Source organism: Solea solea, chromosome 5 (assembly GCF_958295425.1).
Source record: "Solea solea chromosome 5, fSolSol10.1, whole genome shotgun sequence".
NCBI classification, from domain to species: Eukaryota; Metazoa; Chordata; class Actinopteri; order Pleuronectiformes; family Soleidae; genus Solea; species Solea solea.
Genome location: NC_081138.1, coordinates 22,126,305 through 22,150,534, shown reverse-complemented (window position 1 = coordinate 22,150,534; position 24,230 = coordinate 22,126,305). Strand labels below are relative to the sequence as shown.

The window sequence follows — 24,230 nt, the reverse complement described above, 5'->3', positions numbered from 1 at the left end:
TTTTTAACAAAACAGTCTTTAGTTACAGTCTTCAATACAACTAATAGAAGAAAAAAATAATAATCGATGGATTTGAGAATTTGGTGCCAACAGTAGTATTTACACCCCAAACAGAGGAGGGCAGTATGCTGAAATGAACCATTTTTACCAAGGATGCCGAAGAAGACGCGCATCAAGCGCTACTCTCCTTTCAGTCCGCTGTAGACGTCAGGAATCAAGTCCGCGGCGTTTACGCATGAGGTGTACTTAAAAGCAACGGATTATGACACGAGAAAGCAGGTATCCACAGACTTGTCAAGGGAAACGAAACATCAGTGGCTTCACTAAAGCCGTCAACATCACCGGACAGGTCAGTGTCTCGTGTCCGTTAATGGTGGCAGCAGTTTGTGATGAACTGCATCACGTTTTCTGACGTAGTGGACAGAGAGCTAACCGTTAGCTCACAGGAACAGCCCTAGGTGAATACACAGATTGAAACTCAGCGATAATAGCATTTATGCAACATAAATGTGTTCTCCCGTTGCTCACGAAGACCCACTCTTACCGATGGTGTTGCTAATATAGCCACAAGCTAGTTGCTTGTCATCTGGCTACACAACGTTTGGACAAATCTACACCACTCTACTACATTTTTTCTTGCGTACTTCACACACCAAAGTTTAGAAAAAACGTGTCTCTCCTGGCAGAGGTGTGTGATGTTGCCACTGGTGACATATATCTCGGCTGTCATGGTTTTAACGTAGGTTAGCTAAAGTAGCAAGACACCTAAGGCTAGTCCAGCTAGCCACCCCGACTTTGCCTTAAACTCCTCATTCTGAACTCAGTGATATCAAATGACACATGTTAAATGCACCGTGCTGCGCATTCTTTGCACCACATGTCTGATCATTTAACAGCAGTCCATACGTGGAATAACAACAATGCCAGCCCAGTCACCTAAATGCTCACTCACGTCTTGAGCTAGGCTAAATTAGCTTACTCAACTTTAACGTCGGGCTCGCAGATTGTAATCCTACGTGACCTTGCGGGCTAACTGGTTAGCCTGCTAATGTAACTGACAGAAACTCTTCTCCTAGGATAAATAGCATGATAATATTCTTAACGTGTCGTTGCTGTTACTTTTGTGTAGCACTTGTAATTCACGCTTTACACAGATGGCGATCAATTTTATGTTTACATTATGGAAAATCTAAGCTCGCCACTGGAAAGTGCTGCTGCATATGCTAATCCTTACTCCGTATACGCTAACAATCGAGCTAATATTACTCCCATAACTCGGCAACCCGGCGTTTGTAAGACTATAAAGTTTGTAATTCATTCCTTATAGTGTTTGCAATGGGGTGTTGTTGCTGAAGTTGTGAGAGTTCATGTATCACGTTTTGTTACATACAAACCCCTCACGTGAACGTTAGATGTTGGATGTGGCAAAGCTAATATTATTTTTTAAACCTTGTTTGCAGTTGCAGCACTTTTGCCTCTATTGGTGTGTCCGTAACAGTATCGTGCTGCGTTTAAGTGCACAGCTAAGAACTCGTTTGCGTTGTTATTGTCATGAAATGTGTTCACGTTTCAAGTTTCATATAGCTGTGGCATGTGGCAGCGCAGTGACAGGCTTGTTGCGCGGGAGTTCGCTTGAAATTGCTGTGTTTTCCCTTTGTGATCGCAGAGGGCAGTGTTGTGTCCTGTTTCCATCCAGGTTGACCCGGCATTGAAAGCTCCACCGTGTATACAGTACACCAGTGTTTACCAACGTTTTTATATGGGGAGTTTTGTGACCCACTCAAAGATGACGAGCAAGCGCGACCCAATTTGCAATACCACACAATATGACACCCACTATTATTTTGAATAGCTAAAGCAAACATTCCCAATTGACACATTAAATAAATAAAATCACAACTTAATCTTATGTATGTTATTTTAGGCACGTATACATACAAAAACCTGCAAATTGATGTGTTGACTTGTTGGATTATTGTTAAAGATGTACCACAAACATGAACACATTTACACAAGGCTACACATCTATCATTGTGTAGCAGTACTATGCCATGTGGTGTTGCTCATTTGACAGCAAGCGCAAACTCTGTTGCAGCAGCAGTTGTCACTCAGCAAGTTTGCTTACAGCACATTTGACTGACAAATGTGGGTGCAACTGTGGTGTCCAAGAAATAGCTCTTTTGTAGTGTGAAAACCATGTGGTGCATTAAACATGAAGCAGATTTGTTGAGTTGGACAGGTTCAGGTGGGGTTTTCAACAGGTTTGCATTTTACTGTTGGCTATTGTTTACTTAATGAGGCATTATGTATGGCTTGATATTTACAGAATAAGATGGCATTTTGCCACATAACTTAATCAGTAATGTTGCTGTTGTAAAAGTAAAAAAAGCTGATTGCTAAAATACTACATGTCCTGTGTTGGTTGTACAGTGAGCAATGCATAATCTGACTGCGCAAGTCACCAGCAGCCTACTGCCTTTCCCTGGAGTGACTGTTAATGCTCTGGGTGAGGATGAAATCACTCTAGACTCTGTTCTTCATGGGAAGTTCACTGTTGGTAAGTCTGTTTTAAATTATCCATATTTGTCAAAATTGGCAGAACCTTTCAGAAGTTTTATAGAACTAAATTATTTTCATGCTTAAATGTCAATATATACCCTGCTCAATGACAACCTTCAAATAAATCTATATGACAACCTTCTAAACCGATTTCTGTCTCTGTTTAAAGGTCGCAGTGGTCTGGCATGGCTGGCCTGTGGCCCCCATCTGGAGGTTGTGCATGCAGTGACAGGAGAGCGTCTGTCAGCATACTGCTTTAGTGGTGGAGGGGAGCATCCACCCAATGTCCTCGCTGCCAGAGACTTCAGCTGGCTCAAAAGGTTAGTGCTTTGTGTCACTATCTGTCTTTCTTATCTTCATCTTTTTATTTATCACTCGTGTACATGAATTGTAGTCAACAGTATGGTGTATGTTTAATGGTATTCTGGATTACTGTATTTTGTAACAAATAAATGTTATTAATTGTATCATTAACATCAAACATAAAAAGGTAACTCTGTTTTTGTTTACTTTGACCAGGTCTGGACTGCTGGTTGGTTTGGAAGAAGCAGAGGGCAATGTGTTGTGTCTTTATGACTTGGCAGTGTCAAGGGTGGTCAAATCTGTGGTTATACCAGGCAGGGTGAGTTTGCTGTGCTCTTTACTCTTCACATGTTGAGATGGTCATAAAGCCAATTTTCCAATTGTGCATTCATCTAAGTAGGTATATATGATTAATAAAAAAAAAAATAGCCCTTATAGTAATAGAGAAATACTTAGTCATTGAATTTCCAACATCATTGGGGTTTTGTTAGTCAAACTTGTTCCACTAACACAAGATTAATTTCTTTATTAGGATCAATAAACCTACATTGTATCTTATTGTAAGATGGCTTTATGTGTAATGTACTGGTTGTCTGTGCAATATTCTTGTAGTGAAACATGGTGTATAGTTTGTATACCTTTGCAGAAATTGTTATGGTCTGAAATTAGTATTGACCCTTGAATCTTGTTTTGTTCATTGTCAGACGGGGCCATTAATGACCGTTTTCCATTGAGACACCCTATCATTACACCGAATACACCCAATTTTACAGAAACCACAGTCGGTGAATCACTTCAGCCTTTACTGTTTTTTTTTTTCTCAAACTGAATTATCAGCTGTGGTGGCACAACATGTTTTCAGAGATATATTATAGGATTTAGACTTAATGAAACACTTTGGACTTGAACTTTTGAAAAGCAGTAACATAAATTTGTCTGATCTTGCATTCTTATCCAACACAAGGCACTAAAATCTGTATGTTGCCCTTCTCTGATCTAGATCACAGCCATAGAGCCTTTAGTGAGTTATGGCGGAGCAAGCACTTCCACACAACACCTCCACCAGAGTTTGCGCTGGTTCTTTGGCATTGCTGCTGTGGTTACGGATCTTGGTCACGTTCTGCTTGTGGATCTTTGTCTCGATGACCTGTCTGGCAGCCAGAGTGAACTGGAAGCTTCAGGTAAGCAGCTGGTCTAACAATTGATTGGGTTTACAGGCTGTGCCTTTGCATTGTATATTGTTCCACAAAGAAAGTATTTGGAATAAGAACAATGTCACATTCCTCAAACCTGCACCATCTTTTGGAAATGGGCTCTGGATGAAAATGGTTAAACATGTGGACATTGATGGCCGATTGCAGACCTCTGTTTTTCTTATGCAAGTAAATGTGTTAATGAATATCTTATTTTGTTTTCTGTTCATAGCCCTGCAGGTAGTGACCAAGTCTCCTGCAGACATCCCCAGGCTGAGAGAAGTGGGCACCAGACAGGGTAGACATCTTTGTCTCCAACTGAATGGGCCGAGTGGAGTCGGAGCCACAGCTCTGCAGTACATCTCCAGGACCAACCAGCTGGCAGTGGGGTTTGCCAATGGATATTTACAGCTGTGGAACATGAAGACTCTTAAGAAAGAGTGAGTCTTTGCTTAACCATTTCTACTTTGTTTGAGTGGAGGATGGATGAGGAGGATCGGATGGTTCACACATGACTTTTACACAGTATTAGAAAAAAAACTAATCTTTTAAATTCTGAGTTCTGACTAAAACCAGACCTTAGTCCAAATGAAATTATATTTTTCTCATAGTCAGACTAACACAATCGCATAATGAGATCGATGAGTTGAATCACTGCAGATATTCAGTTGGACTGGAGCTGGCCTCCTCGCTGCACAGTTATAATGTTATACCACTGATGTATGATGATGTATTATGATGTAAATGACACAAATTTGAGTGTATACATTGTTGTGTTGTTTTTATGTAGATACCACTCCCAGTTAGAGGGTGGCGGGGTCGCTGTGTACGCCTTCACCTTCCAGGAACCAGAGAATGACCCCAGAAACTGCTGCTACCTCTGGGCTGTCCAGTCTTCTCAGGACCTGTAAGTCCTTCTTCAGGCATACACCAGTATGAGCTGCAGTCTGTTGTCGGTGTGACTGTTTGTTATTAAAAACCAATAGAAGGCGGTGTACTAAGAACAGGGGTTGATCTGGCCTTTTTGGCAACAGTTGATTATTGTAGTTATGAAATAATTAATATCTTTATTGTCAGTCTACACAAGATTTAATTAATTTCAAGGCTCTCTTAGTAAAATGTGGGAACAAAAGAACAGAATAAGATGATAAAATTAAAATAATGCTATGCACCTTAAAACCTAGATTAAATAAAAAAGAAACCAAGTACTTTAAGTACAAGTATTTGTAGCAGAAATAAATTTAAAACAATTAAAAAATTGCACAAAGCATTATCACCTTTAACGTTTAAAGTGCCTTATTGCCATATTGCTTGCTAAATTTAGTGTCCTTTCCTCTACTGATTAGAAAAATTAAGTGTGTGTGTGTGTGATGTGGTAAGAGCTGTGATGGTGGAGGCTACTGCTCTTGGATAAAAGCTGTTCCAGAGTTTTTTTAGTTTTGCTGTCCTTGCAGATGGAGTTGGCTTTTTCCCCCTCAATCTGGTGGTGTAGATAGTTATGATCATTTGACCGTTTAGTCTTGTGCATCAGGGTGACAGCCCCCCAAGGATATGGTCAGTTATGAATTAGGAAAAAAATGTAATGGGATGGCATTTAAACAAAACATTGTTGAGAAATTTTTTTTCTCAATTCTAAGCATGAAAATCCATATTCTATTTTTTTCCCCCAGAATTGTGCAGTCCTGTTATCCAGGCAATGTTTTTTTTTTTTTTTTTTTTTTTTTTTTTTTCAAGCTGTTATTTTCCATTTATCTCCTCTCTCCTCTCTGCAGCGAGGGAGATACAGTCAGCCTCCATCTGCTTCAGCTGGCCTTCAGTGAGAGGAAGTGTTTATCTTCTGGGAAGATCCTTTATGAGGTTTGGTGATTCAATCATGTCATTCCCAGTAATTGCACTAAATGTTGACCCTGCTTGATTAATTCTCCCTTTTTTTGTCTCTGTTCCACTTAGGGTCTGGAGTACTGTGAGGAACGCTACAGTCAGGAGCTAAGTGGCACAGGTTTCCCTCTCAGGACACAGACGACAAACACCCGCCTGCTGAGCTGCCGCACCATCGAGAAATTCAGATCCCATCCTGACAGGGATGACAGCATGAACGAAGGTTAACATGCTTCTCCTGAGAATACTTGTGGAAGACTTTAGGGTTTTTAGGGAGCTACTTTGTGAATATTTTAGTCATTGTTGACATTTTTAACAACACCAAAGCTCAGGTCTGTAATTTATTTCTGAAACACTATTATTTTATGTTTGAGTCCTCTTCATGTCTTAAAAGACATCAGTATATAATACAAAAAATATATGGAATGATTGGCTGACATACATCACTAACCAACTTGTGTGCACCCTGCCCATGCTTTTACTGTGTGGGTATTCAAAACATGCTGTAGAGTTGTACATCACTGAAACAAAGGACCAGTGGGAGGGAGTATTTCACAGTGCATCCTGCTATGGCCAGCTTTTCCACACTTACAGACCTGAGCTTTAAAACCACGTGTTCTAAATCACAGGAGAATGTTTTTCTCTTTGCTGTCTCTACTTACTGTCATCTCGATCACATCATTCACACATCTCTTCATTTTTAGCTGCATCTCCGGACACCAGCGTGTCTCTCTTCAGCTGGCAAGTCAAAGCCTATGGTCAGGGAACCCCATCCACCTTCATAGGAGTTTTTGACATCAACCGTTGGTACCATGCACAGATGCCTGACTCTTTAAGGTACATACAGTGTAAATGCTTAATTTTTATTAGTATTACTATATTATTTACTTCTATACATCTGACATGAGTGGTATGTGGCGCAGCTTTTCATTTCTACTTTTGTGTTGTCAGAATGGGAGAGTCTCTGCAAAATTGTCCCTACCTGGCAGTTTGGTCTCTGGACTCGGTGGTGCACATGGTGTCACCACATGTCCTCCTAGATGTGGTGGTACATGACCGCAGCTTGGCCAGGGCACTGCCCTTCACCTGCCCCCCACCAGAACAGTACTTTAACCCCACCAATTACAACTTCGGTAAGGATGCATATAAAATGTTCCACCACCTCCATGTAAAAGAATATATTTTGTTTACATATGTTTTGTATTTGAATTTTTTTTTTTTTTTTCTTAAATGTCACAGATGCTACCTGTTTGCTCAACTCTGGAATTGTGCACCTAACCTGCCCCGGGTATCAGAAAGAGGCAAGTTTTTCATGTTTATTGATTTGTATTTCTAATTTTTTTATATATATATATTTAAAGTAGACTATATTTTTACACATCCATGTTGTCATTAAAACCAGACCCTGAGCTTTTTGAGGAAAGCTGCTCCTTGTTCCAGTGATATCATCTCCGCATGCTACTCCCGCTGCCTCATGTCTGGGCTACTACCATCACGCCTGGCTGACACTCAGGCCTCCAGCCTCTCTCAGGTACACGCTCAGCTGAGCAGTACACTCCCAGGAGATCCATACTTTTGTTTTCCTTTTTGTTCACATTTAAAAAAATTAACTCAGGCAACGCAGCTTCAACTTTATCATGTGTCATGCAGACAGTATCACACATAGGGCTGGGTTAACTTGGTATTGAAATTCCTGTGTATCACCTGTAATCATAAATGTGTTGTAAGTGAGTTAGAGTCTTTGTTGTGTTTTGAGAGGCGGAAGTCCAGCTATTCATATTGATATATATTGAAAACTTCAATACCCAGCCATAGTAACCCACTACAAATAAACAAGAGTTCAATGTATAATGTTTATTTGAGGTGTGGATAGTAATTTTCACATGCAACAAAATGTTGGATTTCAGGAGGAGCAGCTAGATGCCATCTTATCCACAGCGGTGGAGACCAGTGCCCTGGGATTAATTACTGGCTGCATCAAACAGTGGACTGCAGAAGGTGAAGATTCATGGACAAAGAGTGTCATACTGTTTCTTATCCTTTCAAATCCTTTTGTCCGTTGTAGTTTAGTCATTAAGGCTTGGGCTGCACTAGGACGCGTGAGCAGTATGTCTGGAAGTCTTGATTTTCACTTCACCAAGTGAAGTGCTATGCTTTTCTTGAGTTTATTCTCAGTTCACAGAAAAATATATATTGAAAACAATCCTCAAGTTTTTGTTTACTGAACGCTTTAAATGTTTTGATACAGGGTTCATACGGAAGGGTCTTTAGTTAGGAATAGTCGTTAGCTCGTTTAGCTGATATTATTTAAGGCAGTTTTCAAATGCAGCTCCTACAGTACGTAAAACATAGCAGCAGTTAAGCTTCCTGTGTGAGACGCAGCAGATCAGTGACTCGGGGCTCATCCTTCAATTTCTGTCATTCAACAGAACAACCAGGCTCTGCACTGAACCTGCGCTACGTCCTGGACTGGGCCTGGAACAAAGTCGTCCAGACCAAGGAGGAACTGGATGGAATCTGTATGTTTAAATGGGGATCTACTATTTTATGCTTTCATTTATACAGTTTTCACACATAGCTTTACAGTGTGAAATGTTCATATTAAACGTGGCTAAAATAAAATGTTTGTTATGTAAAAGCCAACTGCGTGGGATATGTTCCCACATGTTTGTTTTCTTCTGCACCAATAATCCACCATAAGCTCATCTCATACAGACTATCAGTTGCCCAGAGCAACCCACACACACACCTCATAGTAATTTATGTTTTTCCGCTTTGTGTGCTTTTTATAGGTGCACCGCTGTTTGACAGCTCTTCAAACTTCACAGACCCTCAGACTCTGCAGTTGCTCCAGCACACCCAGAGGCTGCTGGGTAACCTCGGCACCGTATTCCACTGTCTCCTCAATGAAGCTCAGGAGCTCACACAAAAAGGTCTCATGTTAACACACACACACACACACAGTCACATGTGCAATTGGTGTCTCTGTTCTGTGAAAATCCTCTGCCAGTATTTGGTATTACAGAAAAGGTTTGAATCCAATGCCGTTTCATGCATGGGTAAGAATTCCTAAATGCACATTTGATCAGTCAATCAGAGAGCTCACCTAAATAAGTCACTCTTAAAATGTAGTTCCACACAAAGCTTATTGCAGACAAGATAACCAAGTAGATAAAACTGGATCTTTCACGGAGGATCTGATGTCAAAGAGGACGTTTTTTAATATTTTCCTTGAGTTTATTGCATTTTATAGGTTTTTGTGTATGTGTGGGAAGAGCTTTGAGAAGGCATTTGTAAGAGAGGGTGAGAAGTAGTTACCTAAATTAAAAGTATAAACCTTTATATGAGTATAACATGTCCGTACACACATCAGCTCCACGTGACTCTTTGTTCCTCTGTGGTGACACAGAGTGATGTATTTTGCATAATAACGGATGCAGGCAAGACAAAGCATAACAGCTATGCAAGTAAAGCGAGACGGCAACAAACTTTAGGTTAAGGAATTATCCACAAAGAGAACTTGAAGAATTAACCTCTATTCCAAAAATTGATAGGGAATGGTTGGAATATGGAACCTAGTCACACACCAACAATAGACTGTCAGGGAACCAACCAATAAATATATTCATAATAATAATAATTTATCGTGCATTTATCTTCCTGGAACCTTGTGTTTTTTGAGACACACATGGCACATAACTGGCAATAAACAGTACTAAAACTGTTATTTCTAAAGCTTTCACCAACTGTTCATGCATGGTGCAGCCATCTCAAAGTTTTGTGACTGCCCCTTTGTTCCTTTACCATATATAGTAAATAAGTACATGCGTTATAATGCTTCATTTGTTGTTGTTGTTGTTGTTAAAAAGTTGTGTTTGTGTTTTTGTTGTTTAGGGCTAGTGGGGCTGATAAACAAGAACATGGTGTCCAGTCTGATATCCAAGTACGCTCAGGTGGTTCTCTGGTTCTGTCGCACTGGCCTCCTGCCAGAGGGATCAGGTAAAAACACAACGGCAAATTTGTTTGTGTGATATGTCTGATTTATTTCTCTGAGATTAAATCTTTTGCATATCTCCCCCTCTCTGCGCCGCTTCCTTCCTACCCCACCAGATGATGACGCTCTCCAGATCTCCAGACCTTTCTACACCCACTCAGTCATCAGCAACTATTACACCATACGCAGAGAGGAACTCACCAGGCTATCTAAGTGCGTGCTCTCTACTCAGAGGCAGTAAAGATGGAAAAATTGATGGAAATATTGAATTTATTCAATAGCAAGTGAAAATTACTTAAGATCATTTGATGCTGAAACTCTCTTTTTGTCTTGTCAGGGGCAAGTGGTGTGCAGACTGCCTGATGATTGATGGTTTGGTTGGTCAGTGTGGTGAACGATTAACCAACCTGTGGAAGAGAGATGAGGGTGGGACAGGGCAGTATCCACCACCGACGTTGCATGTAAGCAAATGCATATGTTTTATGTGTCTCAAAGTTTACCTCTGCTTTTACAACATTGTAAAGAGCAGGATAATGATTGTGACTTTGATCTTTAGGCGTTGTTGGACATTTATCTCCTGGACAACATTGATGAGGCCACCAAGCAGGCAATTGTATCCTTCATATTTCAAACATCTGTCATTTTTAGAATTTCCCCAGATTTCCCCAGATTTTTGCAGCTGTCATTGTGCTTTTGGTTCTAAGCAATGGTATAGTAATGATTTTCAAAAAGCTGTATCGGTTAATCTTTGCAGTTTTGACTCTATTCTTGGGTTATAATTCAGTATTCCTAAGGTGGGCTTTAAAGGAATTTCCTTTTTTATGTTATTCTAATAGAAAATGAATAAATTCTTTCAGAATAGAGATGTACTAACTCAAGCCCTCTGCTTGTTTAAGCCTTGACCTTTTGTCTCAGGTAATTTACCTTTTGCTGGATGTCATGCATTCATTCCCCAATAAGGATGGAGCATCGATTCACTCTTTCCCCTCAGCTTTTGCCATTCCCATTGGGCTGGTAAAGCTTGTGCAGGGCCTCTGGTTGTTGGACCATCACGGCCATCAGGTTAATATATTTACACATTTTAATTATATTATTCCTTAAGACATAATTTTTCATATTTAGCCTTTAGCTCTTTTTAAATGTCAATTATCTTTTTTGACCCAATTAGAGTTCATTTGAGCTGCTCCTGCATCCAGCTGCCTCTGCGTGTCACTTTAAATGGCAGCACGAGCGTGTTCTGAATGCTCTCATGTGCCAGGACCAGCATGCAATTGCGCTGCGATATCTTCAGTTTACGAAGCCCGCGATTTCCTCCACCTCCCAGGCCAAGCTCTGCCTGTCTGTTCTGCTGCACAACAGGTAAGAAGAGTGTAATTCTGAAACAAGAACAAAGAACACATGATGGCAATCCAGTGCTAGTGCCTCTTACATGGCATGTACCCTTTCTAGGTGTCTCATCGAAGCGTGGTCCTTAGTACGGCAGCACTCAAATCAACTAAATAAGGGTGAGCTGCTTGGTGTCCTGTATGAGAGCTGCCAGGACCTGGGCCTTGTCACCGAACTGCTCAAACTCCCACTGGGTCTGGCTGAACAGGTAGGAGACAAATTTAAATCTCATAATTCAAAAAGTCTGGCATGATGGGGTTGTTTTAGGGTTGATCATGTGTAAGTCCCATACATGCTGTTTAACCACTGGGCGGTGATTCCATTTATTTATGATTCTGCTTATACCTTGATTTTTAGTTGTGTCTTTGTATTATTAAATTGATGCTTGAACTCCCGATTCTTGGATTTTTCCTTATAGGAATGCCTGGAGAAGTTTCTTCAGGGCACTGGAGGCCTTCAAAACAGAGAACTACTGATGGTGCATTACCTTCAGCAGGCCAACTATATACCTGCCCTGCAGCTCAACCACAAACTTAAAACCAATCTGGTGGTACGTTCAACACCCACAGCAATCAACAAAACATGAACTGGATAGAAATATGTGATATTGTAGTATGACAGAAAGGAGATGCTTGAAATCCATATAATTAATAATCATTTTCTTTTTTTATTTCTAGAACGAACGAGATCCAAAGCTGAAAGAGCGGGCCAACACAAGGAATGCCATACTGGAACAGTACGGGAAGGTTTTACCCAGAGTCCAAAGAAAACTGGCAATGGAGAGGGCAAAACCCTACCAGCCTCCGTACACCATTCACAGAGAGGGTAAGAAGGAAGTCTTCCACTCACTTCATCTCACTTCATCAGTGACCCCTCTCTTTCAGAATCACTCTGGTTCAAGAATTAAATGTCATCATTAATTTTCTTTATTGACCAGACAGAATAATTATATGCACAGTCTTGTTTTCCAATATCTCTTTTGAAGACACAATACACGCCTCTGGCTTGTTGTCAATATAGTAATGCAATATATTTTAGTATTTTATTTTACTTCTGGAGCCAAACTATTGAACCCAACCCATACCAGCTGTAACATGTTTTCACAGTGACCGAAATAAAGGAATAATATGATGATGATGATGGAAAGTTCTTTAACCTCTGTCATTACAGTGTCTCGGCCACAGCCGCTGTCAACTCTGTCAAAACGCTCTGCAAGTGAGAAAGTGATCTCCAGGGCTGGATTTATCAACAGTGTCCTGACCAAGATTGAGGAGGTGTGGTTATGCAAAGACACAACACCACAGTCTTCACCAATCAGGAGGTGAGCATGGATCACATGTCAAACATACACATTTTTATTATTCTGGTTTATTAATTATTTTCTAACGTTTTTTTTATTATTATTTGTTTCTGTCATTTCCAGTGTTGCTAATATTCAGAGCCCGAGCAACAGGCCTTCAGTCTTCCCTGATCCCTTTCTTGGAACTCCCATCACCATGACCTCCAAACGAAAGTCAAGGTACTTTGGCAAATTGTGGTGTATTTTGTATACATTAGACCAAAGGACTCGTTGAAGACAAATTTCCACATCAGTAATATACAGTTATAATATGGGTGGTCTCACTTTGAGGAACTCTTGAAGACATATTATGGAACTAGGACATAGAGTTCAATGAATGTTTTTGTCCTTTACATTTCATATGTTATGTGTTTAAAATAACATTGAATAATATGCATGTAAATCCCCTGTTTGTTTGTCTTGTTTTCAAAAGTTATTTCTTTTTAAACTCAAAACTTAATATGGCACCTACAACTGTATATTGTATTGATTTATTTCTCTGTATTTCACTCAATACATATTAAAATGTCAATATTAATAACCTAAAATGCTACATGAATGCATCCAGTCAAATCCAACTTTATAAACAAAGTGCTATACATCAGAGTTAAATAGAATATAGAAAAAAAGACCTTTAAAAAAACAAATAATAAAATACTTTAGAGAATATACAAATATATATAAAAACAACACAAGTAGACAAGTCGTCCAATAAAAAGAGGTGAAATCAATGTCTAATATTGGGTCAAAAGCCAAAGAGTAAAAATGTATGTTTTAAATATGGACAGTGGCGAGGCATGTCTAACATGCAGAGGAAGATTGTTCCACAATCCAGGCGCAGCAACAGAAAAAGCTCAGTCCCCTCTGAGCTGATCAGCTGACCACAGATACTGGGCAGGAGTGTAGGGACAAAGTAGCTCAGAGAGGTAAGGTAGGGCAAGACCTTTAAAGATTAAAAACAAATAAAGTAATTTTAAAATGAACTCTAAATTGCACGGGCAGCCAGTGGAGTGAGGCTAAAATGGGTGTTTTGTGTTCCCTCTTATGTGCTCCAGTTAAAAGACACACATCAGCATTTTGAACAAGCTGAAGACGTAAGAGGGGAGACTGACAATACTCCAAAATAGAGGGCATTGCAGTAATCTAGGCAAGACGTAATGATGGCAAGGATTACTGTCTTAAAGTGCTGTTTTGAAAGGATATGTTTTGCCTTTGTTAACTTTCTTAAATGAGAAAGCTGGACTTCATTACTGCACCAATTTGACGGTCCGATTTAAAATCACTGTCTGTCTTAAAACCCAGATTTGTCTGTAGGCTTAACATGCGGTGCCAAAGGGCCCAGGTCAACAGGAAGGGACTCGCAGGAGCCTTTGGGTCCAAACATGCATCATTTCCATTTCTTTTATTCAAATTTAAAAAGTTCAGGTCCATCCAAGCTTTAATCTTTAATCAATAATAAGTGATTTGACAGAGTAGGTATTCTTCTGCTTTAGGGCTACATAAATCTGACGGTCACTAGCATAACAATGGAAGGAAATGCAATGTTTTCTAAGGGTGGAAGAAACAGTGGCCCTGCAGCACCCCACATGACAGGGGAGGAGTGGAGGATTTAGAACCACAAGCCTTACACACATAGATCTGTGCTAGATAGGACCTGAACCATTTTAGAGCAGTACCACAATTGCCCACTAGATGCTGTAAGCGCAATAGTAAAAATGTTGTGATCCACTGTATTAAAAGCAGCGGTAAGGTCAAGCTGGACAAGAGTAGCATAATCATCAGAATCAGAAGCCAGTAAGATGTCATTAAAGGCCTTTAACATTCTGTGCTATGAAGGGTTTTGAATCCAGGATTTCATGCTCGTCCAGTAAAGACTTTAGAGGAGAATAGACAATTTTCTCCAAGATTTGAGATAAAAGGCAGCTTGGAAATGAGCCTCTGAACACTGATTGGTCAAGACCTGGTTTCTTAATGAGGGCTTGCACTACTGCATGTTTAAAATTTGCATGCACCACACCAGAAGACACACTACTGTTAATAATGGCACAAACTGACTTATGATTGGGAAAACCTCTTTAAAAAGCTGAGGAGGGACAGCATCATGAAGGGAACCAGGTGGTTTGATATGGTCAACAATATCCTCTAACATGGATAGAGTCACAAACTGAAACTCAAACTGATCAAATTCAGCAAGTCCAGAAGCAGGAGCTAATATGAGAGCCCTAGTGGTGGCAACCTTCTCAATAAAAAAGTTCAGAAAGTCATCGCACATTTCAGATGACACTTACAGACAGACAGCCTGTGGGAGTCGATTGTTTTCAATGATACATGTGGATTATGGTGGTTGGTCAAAAAAATGTTGCACAGGTATTCCATTTTAGTCTCTTTGACAGTGTTGTGGTAATGGCGCCAGCAGTCCTTTTTTTTTTAAATTTAAATTTAAAATCTTTCCACTTGCATGTTTTTAATGGAGCCACAGAGTCCATGATGGTTTGGTATGAGGAGTGAAACCAAGAACTGAGCTCCTCAGTATCAGACAGAAGACAGTCGGGATGGGAAATGGAACTGGTCAAAAGCAGCAGTTAGGGCTGAGAATCTGACATAGCTGAGCAGGACTGCAAGTTTTAACTGCAGTGCAGGATAATCTGACCTCAATAATACAGCCTTGTGATCAGAAAGCACATTGTCAGATCTCCAGTTGATCATAGTTGGGAATGATTCCAGCCAAAAAACCAGAGAAGTCATTTAAAAAGTCCTTATTGGCCCAGTAAATTAGATTTAATTCATGCTGTGTATTATTTTTGTCATGAATGTGGCGCAGGCTGATGGACTTGGTGGTTCAGCCTTCGTGTAAGAGCCCTCAGCTCCTTCTCAGCCCACCCAGACCTCCCACCTCCTGGGTTTCTCCAAAAAGCATCAGCAAAGCTCCTGAACTCAGTCTCCTGCAAACACCACAGGTCGTCAAGGCAAGTAGACAAATGTGATTTCTTTTTTTTCTTTTTTTTTTTACTTTGTAGGTGGTGGGTATGTGCTTTTATGGATAGATTTAATTTGTATTAGCTACTTTGTTGTTTATGCTGTTTGTGATTGTGTCCTCAGCGAGCTCGAGCCTTGGCAGCCTCCGGCCCGGTTTTCTCAGCCTTCACTCCCCAGTCCATCCTGCGCAGCAGCCTGAGGCCCACACCTGTTGCCACCCCTTCTGCTTCTCCAGGTCGCTCTATCACTCCTCCGCTCCGCAGCAAAGAAAGCCGCATCACTTTCATCAAAGAGGCAGAATCTCCTGAACTGGAGAAGGACATCCAATGGACCAACGGGGTAAGACAAAGACCAAGCGTTTTGCCTGAACCTTTTATAATTAAAAAAATAAATCCCATTTTGCATCTATTATCCAAACACTTTTTTTTTCTGTTTTCTTTTCTAGGTGGCAGCAGACAGTGAGATTAGCCTGTTGACCAGAGGCTCCACACTTTCTAAGGCTGCTGGTAATACTTGGTCTGCACAGCCTACTGAAGAGGATGTAGATGAAGGAAAGGAGCAGCCTCATGTGAAGTTCTTGCCTCCTGAAGGTGGTGTTGCCTCTCCACACCTGAGATCCTTTGAGTCCTCATCCATCCATGAAGAAACCAGAACATCACACACTACACAAACTCGACTTAGCCTGAGCTTTGACACCACTCAGACGCCTGTGCGGTCCACCGACACCACCCTGGAGTACTATGACGCACCTCTATCAATGGACGAGGAAATTGAAGAGCAACAGGCAGCGACAGAGCAAGATGAGGATGTTGTGACGCTGAACATCAAGGTTCTAACCAGAAATGAAGAACCAGAAGAAAAGCCTTTACCAACCCCTGACCAAACGCCTATCTTTACACTGGAGGAAGACGAAGTGGTGAAGGAAGATACAATATTTAAAGATTTAATAGAGGAAGATCACGAACAGGAGGCTGAGAAAGATGTTCAGTCTGCACAGGAAGATGAACAGGAAGTTGAATCAAGCAGCAAACAACAATATGATGCAAACCTTGACCCTGAGGATATGCACAGTCAAGGTAATTCTGTCACTTGATGTTAGAGGTGTGGTGTTTCACAACAGCACTGCAAAGGACCAAAATCCAAAGACATCATATGCTCAGAATTTTCAGAGATTGCATTTTATAATCATTTGTTTCACCTCTCTAAAACATTGCTTCCTTTATTTTGTATCCTACTAGTTTGTAAACAGGTGACTGAGACCATGGATGCTACCACTGTGGTCGAATCTCAGGATGAACCAGTGACAGCCACTGAACAAGATTTCCAGTCTTACGCCACAGAGATTACTGAGCATCTGAAACCTTGTGAAGCCATAGAACAAACAAGTGAACCAGAGGAGGATCTGGAACAATCAGCAGGTTTGTCCTTCCATTATGTTGTCACACTGTAAAACGTTGCTACTTCCTACATATTAACACCACATAGCTAGAAGAGACAATTATTTTTGTAATTAATATACAAAGCTTTGGGAAAATGGCTTGAGAAATCAAATTTTGCATTGTTTTTCAGAAAGCAAAATAACATGTACTTGAAAGATGATGATTTTGGTTGGTGTCCCACAGATCTAACAGAGTTTGTGCAGCAGCATCTGTTTGGCAACGATCTGTCTCCTGTACTCACCCGCTCAGGAATCCACAGTGCATCACAGATACAGGTGTCATTCAACAGGTACAGTACCTTCTTTGTAGATCAAATCGTTTGACAGCATGCCATCTTAATACTAAGTTACAACGATTTTCCATGTTTTATTCTCCCAGTGAGTCACTAGAGGAGGTTGAAGGAGAGGAGCAGGCAGCTGCTGAGCCTCCCCCAGTTCTCACAAGTCAGAAATCTAACGCCTCTGTGGCATCATCTGAGCCAACAGGCACAGACTCCCACTGTGAGCAAGACTGCACACACATGCACATTAACACTGTTGGTTCTAATGTTACAATACACCCTTGTGACCCAGTTCCTCAGACACTTACACTTTTCCACTTTTCTTTCTTTCTTTTCTTTTTTTTTTAACTCTTACAGCTGTTGTGAGTGTAAACGATAGTGAAGAACTTTCTAGCCCTGCATCTGAGGAAGATGAAGATGAGGAGGAGGAAGAATCTGAGGAGGAGGAGGAGGAGGAAGAATCTGAGGAGGAGGAGGAGGAGGAGGAGGAGGAAGAAGACTCTGGTAGTGAGGTGGAGATCATTGAGGAGGTGCAAGGCAATAGGAACCTGCCACCCATCACGCCCAGTTCAGTGTTTGTTCAACAAGGACACGCACACTTCCTGCCAAGTCTCTCGGAGCAGGAGGCTGCTGAGTTCTCCCTGATCACACCTGCTGTAGAGATGAAGGTAACAACACAGAGCAATGCTTTTAATAGCCATTAAAGGATAAATGCCAAATATTTTCTAGTTTACATAAATTAATTGGCTTGCAAAGCTGTCTGTTACTAACTGATCTGCCCGTACTCTTGCTGTGCATGACCAGACACCATAGCCAGAAGTTAGGGAGCGAATCACAGCAAGTTCAGAACATGCAGCCTAATTTCCACATTTTCACTACATTGGGAGTGGAACCTGCTATCCCCACTTTTACACCTTTGATTACTAATCTTTTTGTATTTTTTCTTTCACAGGTGGTAGAAGGGGACATGGAGGATGAGGTGGTGATGGTGAGAGTTGGTACCAATGAAGGAGGGATGGAGGACAAAGAGCAACTGTCATCGTACATGGAGCTCAAACCTTCTACCACTCTCCTGGTTCCCCTGGAGCTCGTGGAGGGACAACATGGTCCGCTGGATCTCCCCGAGATTCAGGAAAATGTTGTGCCTGATGATCAAAGGACTGAAACTCACTGCGGCTTCTCTCTGATGCTCGATATAGAGGAGGACGAGAATAAAGAGGCAGACAAGCTTCCCATGGAGAATGATCTGCAGTCCTCCAATTTCTTCATCCAGACTTCAGAAGAGGAACCTAGTGATGAGCTTAATGAGGAGCCTGTGGCCAAACCTGAGGTTATTCTTTTGGGTACCGATGTACAGGATACACCCCTTCATGGAGAAGTCATACAAGATGACCAGAGGAAAGACGTGAACAGCCTGGATGGAATGGAGGTAGCTGAGCTAGAACCAGAACCTGAAAAAGTCCAAACTGTCATACAAGATGACCAGAGAAGAGACATGAAACACCTGGATGGAATGGAGGTAGTGGAACCAGAATCCGAACCTGAAAAAGTCCAAACCGTCACACAACATGACCAGAGGAAAGACATGGATAGCCTGGGTGGAATGGAGGTAGATGAGCTAGAATCAGAACCTGAAAAGGTCCAAACTGGCCATCAGGCTTTAAACATGGGGGAAACTGAGGAGATAGAGGAGGCCAATGTTCTGAAGGATGCAGAATTGGTTATGCAGGCTGAAGATCCCAATACTGCAGCTCTTTTTGTATCGGCTCCAGAAGAGGAGCTCCCTTCGGTTGTGGTTGATGTCTCTGTGGCAAAAAAAGATGCGGCTGTTGAGGAGATGCAAGACGAGAAGAAAACGTCAACACCTGCTGTTGAGGAGATACAAGAGGAGAAGGAAACATCAACACCTGCTGTTGAGGAGATACAAAGGGAGAAGGAAACACCAACACCTGCTGTTGAGATACAAGAGGAGAAGGCAACACCAATACCTGCGATTGAGGAGATACTAGAGGAGAAGGAAACACCAACACCTGCTGTTGAGATACAAGAGGAGAAGGCAACACCAATACCTGCGATTGAGGAGATACAAGAGGAGAAGGAAACACCAACACCTGCTGTTGAGATACAAGAGGAGAAGGCAACACCAATACCTGCGATTGAGGAGATACAAGAGGAGAAGGCAACACCAATACCTGCGGTTGAGGAGATACAAGAGGAGAAGGCAACACCAATACCTGCGGTTGAGGAGATACAAGAGGAGAAGGCAACACCAATACCTGCGGTTGAGGAGATGCAAAAGGGGAAGGAAACATCAATACCTGCTGATGAGGAGATGCAAGAGGAGAAGGAAACATCAATACCTGCTGCTGAGATACAAGAGGAGAAGGAAACATCAACACCTGCTGAGGAGATGCAAGAGGAGAAGGAAACATCAATACCTGCTGCTGAGATACAAGAGGAGAAGGAAACATCAACACCTGCTGAGGAGATGCAAGAGGAGAAGGAAACATCAATACCTGCTGCTGAGATACAAGAGGAGAAGGAAACATCAACGCCTGCTGAGGAGATGCAAGAGGAGAAGGAAACATCAATACCTGCTGTTGAGATACAAGAGGAGATGGAAATATCAACACCTGCTGTTGAGATACAAGAGGAGAAGGAAATGCCAACACCTGCTGTGGACCAGGAACAACCTGAAATGAACGGCCCCAGTGAGACTGACACACAGATTGTCCCCAGTGCAGAGGGAGAGACTGCTGTGGAGGAGGAGCAGCAGCAGGACCACAGAGCCTCAGAGGAAATTACTGAAGTTACTGAAAAAAAAAGAACCACAAGAGGAAGGCCGAGAAAAGAAAAGAAACCTGTGAATAATGAACTAGATGAACAGCCTTTTCCAAACACCCCCACTTCTCAGAGGAAGAAGGCTCCTTCCACGCCAACAAGGAGGACCACAAGAGGGAGGAAGGCTGTTTCTTTTATTTCTCCTCTCCCAGAGGAAGAAGAGGAGCTTGAGGGGGATGAGAAAGTAGAGCCAGAGATAAAGATCCCCGTCTCAACTCGTGGTACACCCAGAAAAAGCCAGTTTCAGACCAGCACACCCCGAAGAAGTACTCGCAAAACTCCTAGAGATCAGGATGAAGAGGAGGAGGCTGTGGACCAGCTTCCCACTGTTACTTCAACCTCCAAGGCCTCTTCTCCTTCCAGGCGACGGGTTTCCCAGAAACCTGCCACAACAAGGACCAGCCAAAGTGTCCTGAGTAGCAGCGAGGATTTGTCTCCAGACAGTGAAATAAACGAGGAGGAGGAGGAACACCAGGAAGAAGAAGTGCCGCAAATGAAATTTGGACGACGAACAACCTCCAAGACTCCCACTCCAGCCAAACGCAGGAGTGCTAAGGCAGACACTCCCAGGAGATCCAGCCGGAGAATACTGAGCAGCAGCGTGGTGGAGGCGACGCCATTAAAGAGCTTGGCAGAGGAGAATGAAGTGGAAGAAGATTTCTCTCCACCCGTCAAACACAGCTCCAGAAGGATGAAGTCGGAGCGGCTGGAGGACGACGAGGACAAAAAACGGCAAAGTCCCAGCCCGGGCAGGGCGACTCGACAGTCCAGCCGAATTTCCCTCGATATTTATCCACAAGTAAGGATGGAAGATTTCCTAAAATATATTAATAATCATCTCATTCCGATTGTCTATTTTTTTTTATTAATTGATTATACTTAAGTGTGTGTGAGACATTAATCCATATTATGCTTTATTTAATATTATTTAATTTAATTTTTTTCTTATGCCGTGTTTCGCTCATATGACTTAAACTAATTCTCCCCTCCAAAACTAATGCGTTAAATTACAATTACAATTATTGTATCCTTTTTTCCCCTCAAAATTCAGGCTTTTCATTTGCACCTGTGAGAGTAATTGTGTGAATGAATCTGTTACAATCTAGTTTCTAGATATAGTTATGTAGTAGTGATGCTGATAAAAAAAAATCATAATTGATGAAGAGCAACATATTTTTCGCATTGAAATTGTTACATATCCTATGAGTCAGGACCGATTTATTGCTGTATTGATAATATGTCCCTGCCTCTGCCACCAAACATACAGTAGATGCACTGTAAATAATATTAGTTGGTGTTTTTTTCCTACTAAATACCTTTAGCAGTGATTACTTGCTACTGGAGAAAGAAATATGATCACTCTCATGTATTACTAGTAACGCACTTAGGCATCAATTCATGGTCAAACATTTTTCTTTTTGCATGTTTGAGAAACTGATCCATCCATTGTCATCATTGACAACACTCACAGGTGAAACTGGTTCCTGTGTCACTCCCTCAGAGTGCAAAAAAGATGAGACAAGCGACAACCACCGAAAACACAAACGAAGGCGATGACCTACACGAGTCTGAACAAAACCGCAACGCTAGTCACAGCAGCTCTCGTCGACCGGCCAGAAGCAAACTCTGGAACGACACAGAGGAAGATCGCCCCTTACTGAACTCTCCTCTGGAGGTGGATTCTGAAACTCCCGTCGCAGACGCCCTCATCAAGAGACTCCAGCAGGAAGGTATGTCTGGCTTTGGACTGAGCTGTGTTCGTTGTGTGGGAGCAGGTGTGTTATAGTGCAGACTCTGTTAAATTACAGGAGGAGTAGTTGTCTCAAAGATGGTGAGAACCAGCAAGAAGAGTACGAAGGCGTTATTGGAGCAGGCCGACGCGTTGCCGTCTGTGACAGACGACCCACTCCCTGAAGCCCCAGAGGACGAGTTGAGTCCGGGCGAGCATTCAATCATCTACAACCCGCCACGGAGAAGAACAAGAGGTGAGACGAGCGTCTATTTACCCTTAGCGGTGTGTTCATCTGTTTGTCCATGGCCACCTTAAACCTGCTTTATGTTTGTGTGTCAGCTCATAGAGCAGAGTCACCTGGTCCAAGTGAAGAGACTGCAGCGCCTGTGACTCGCAGCAGGAGACAAGTCAAAGATGCTACTCTTCAGGTGAGAAGTGCAGCTGATCACACACACTTGTACAGTGCAGGAGGCGGGATTTGTGTTTTTCACCCCTGGGCACTGTAAGTGATGTCAGGTGATGTGCAAGCTCACACTCCAGGGGTTAACACGCATGATCTTCCACCAGGGGGAGCCCTGACTTGTGTGTTTAGTCACTAAAACCTGAGCAGTGGCAGAAAAACTGAGGCACAAAACCAGTTTCAGGCTACATCCACATGACTCGATATTGTTTTTAGGCTTCAGGTCAACTGCTAAATGTAATGTTTCATGTCATAGATGCAATGGTGAGCTACACCACTGACAGTAGAGTGCTACTTAGCCACTGTTGTCGGCAAATTAGGCAAAACTGGATGCAAATCAGTTGCCGGTTATTTGCTGCAGCGACCTTTTATTAAATCATTTTCCCAGCTGTTTTTACTCAAATGTAATTTCTTTGAGGATGTTAGACGGTGCCGATAAAAGAGGATTTCCTCTGCTCGGAAATAACTGACCGTATCTCAGTGCATCATAGCCTCAGTAAAAAAAACAAAATCGTGAATGTCCTCGTTGACCATGAGTTTTGTTTCTCCTTCATCTTCTAGGATGCAGCTGCTTCTGAAGAAGATAATGCAGAAGTGACGACGAGAAAAAAGCGCAAAACAACAGCCAAGTAAGATTGTTTTCTTGTGTCTTTTAAAACTTAAATGCCACTTCATTATTTTGACTTGACAACGAGACTAAGTACTAGAAATGTGTGGGCTACAGCTACACTGGCAGCCATGCAGTAAGTAACTGATCCGTGTGTCATCTTAATTTTTCTTTGCCGTCTTCAGATCCAAATCCGCTTTGGAGCCGCCTCCTGAAGCAGAGGTCGACCTGATCTCGCCTCTGCCCAGCCCAGGCGATCTGCTCCCACGGTCACAGAAGAGGGTTAAAGAAGCAGAGGCCCCGGCCCCGAGCATGAACCTCAGACGCAAACGCATTATGAACATGGTTTTTACAAAACCAGTTACACGGCGGAAGAAACTATGAGGAGGTTGGTGGTGTCTAGAAACAAAAACCTCGTAGCTCCACCTCAAGATCAGAACCAAATAGTGTTGGATTGAGTTAAACTCTGGGTTCTGCGTCTTCAGATGCCTCAAACCGCTGCCGTTGTCTTTGTGTGTAGGACAATACAATAAAAGCAATGAGAGGACTTTATTTTTTTGGAAGTTTACTTGTCCCACTCAACTTGATTTTTGATCGGTGGCCATTTTGTGTTGCTCTTTGTAATCAGCCGGGCACAAAAAGGAACTAGTGGTGAAAAACAAAATCATTGTGTGTGTGTGTGTGTTTCAAAAAGCTGCCACAGATAAAATCCAGAGACTGAACCTAATCTGCCTCTGATTAAGGGGTTTTATTCAGATGTTGTTTTAATCTTTTTCATTGTTTACTTTTAAGGTTTTCGAGGCCTGCCGTTTCTTCTATTTAAGAAGAAACGCAACCCTTACCCAGTGGAGATGAAACATTTCTACTGCTAGATTTGTATATAGTCTTTTGCTATGTTCCAAATAAAGTTAATAAATAAATGCTTAAGAGTTTTGTCCATTTTCAGGTTTTTAATTGTTCTCAAGTACATTTAATCATCTAATCAGCCTGCCGATACCACAGTCTTAAATTAGCTTTGGGAGTTTTCTGTGAAAGAGACACAGACTTATACACTATTGCCATCAGAATGGGGCCGTTTTTGTACGTCACGGAGATATTGTATATTGTTGAAGGGGGAGCACTGCATTTGGAGTTGTTTTGGGACTATGTTAATAATAGGCTTGTTGAATCAAATCACTGTCAAATAGGTAAATAGGCTATTTTCTGACAAATGTATGTAGAATGTCTTATTTTTGATGACTGC

The 24,230-nt window shown here is 41.8% G+C and overlaps 1 protein-coding gene across 1 annotated transcript; it reads left to right on the top strand.

Moving 5' to 3' along the window:
* The first annotated feature begins 158 nt into the window (after positions 1–158).
* On the top strand, positions 159–23,916 carry ahctf1 (AT hook containing transcription factor 1). The gene is made up of 40 exons (XM_058628852.1): positions 159–349; positions 2,431–2,557; positions 2,729–2,879; positions 3,079–3,181; positions 3,863–4,043; positions 4,288–4,495; positions 4,846–4,962; positions 5,828–5,912; positions 6,006–6,156; positions 6,638–6,770; positions 6,885–7,066; positions 7,173–7,234; positions 7,336–7,464; positions 7,841–7,931; positions 8,363–8,452; positions 8,726–8,866; positions 9,828–9,932; positions 10,044–10,140; positions 10,265–10,388; positions 10,484–10,540; positions 10,843–10,989; positions 11,096–11,286; positions 11,377–11,521; positions 11,732–11,863; positions 11,991–12,138; positions 12,484–12,634; positions 12,737–12,832; positions 15,474–15,618; positions 15,752–15,967; positions 16,074–16,704; positions 16,867–17,046; positions 17,251–17,356; positions 17,446–17,567; positions 17,705–18,015; positions 18,300–20,987; positions 21,660–21,918; positions 21,997–22,173; positions 22,260–22,348; positions 22,942–23,009; positions 23,173–23,916. Exons 2-40 carry the CDS (start codon positions 2,437–2,439, stop codon positions 23,369–23,371), a joined length of 8,529 nt encoding a protein of 2,842 aa, XP_058484835.1. The 5' UTR covers positions 159–349; positions 2,431–2,436; the 3' UTR covers positions 23,372–23,916.
* The last annotated feature ends 314 nt before the right edge of the window (positions 23,917–24,230 follow it).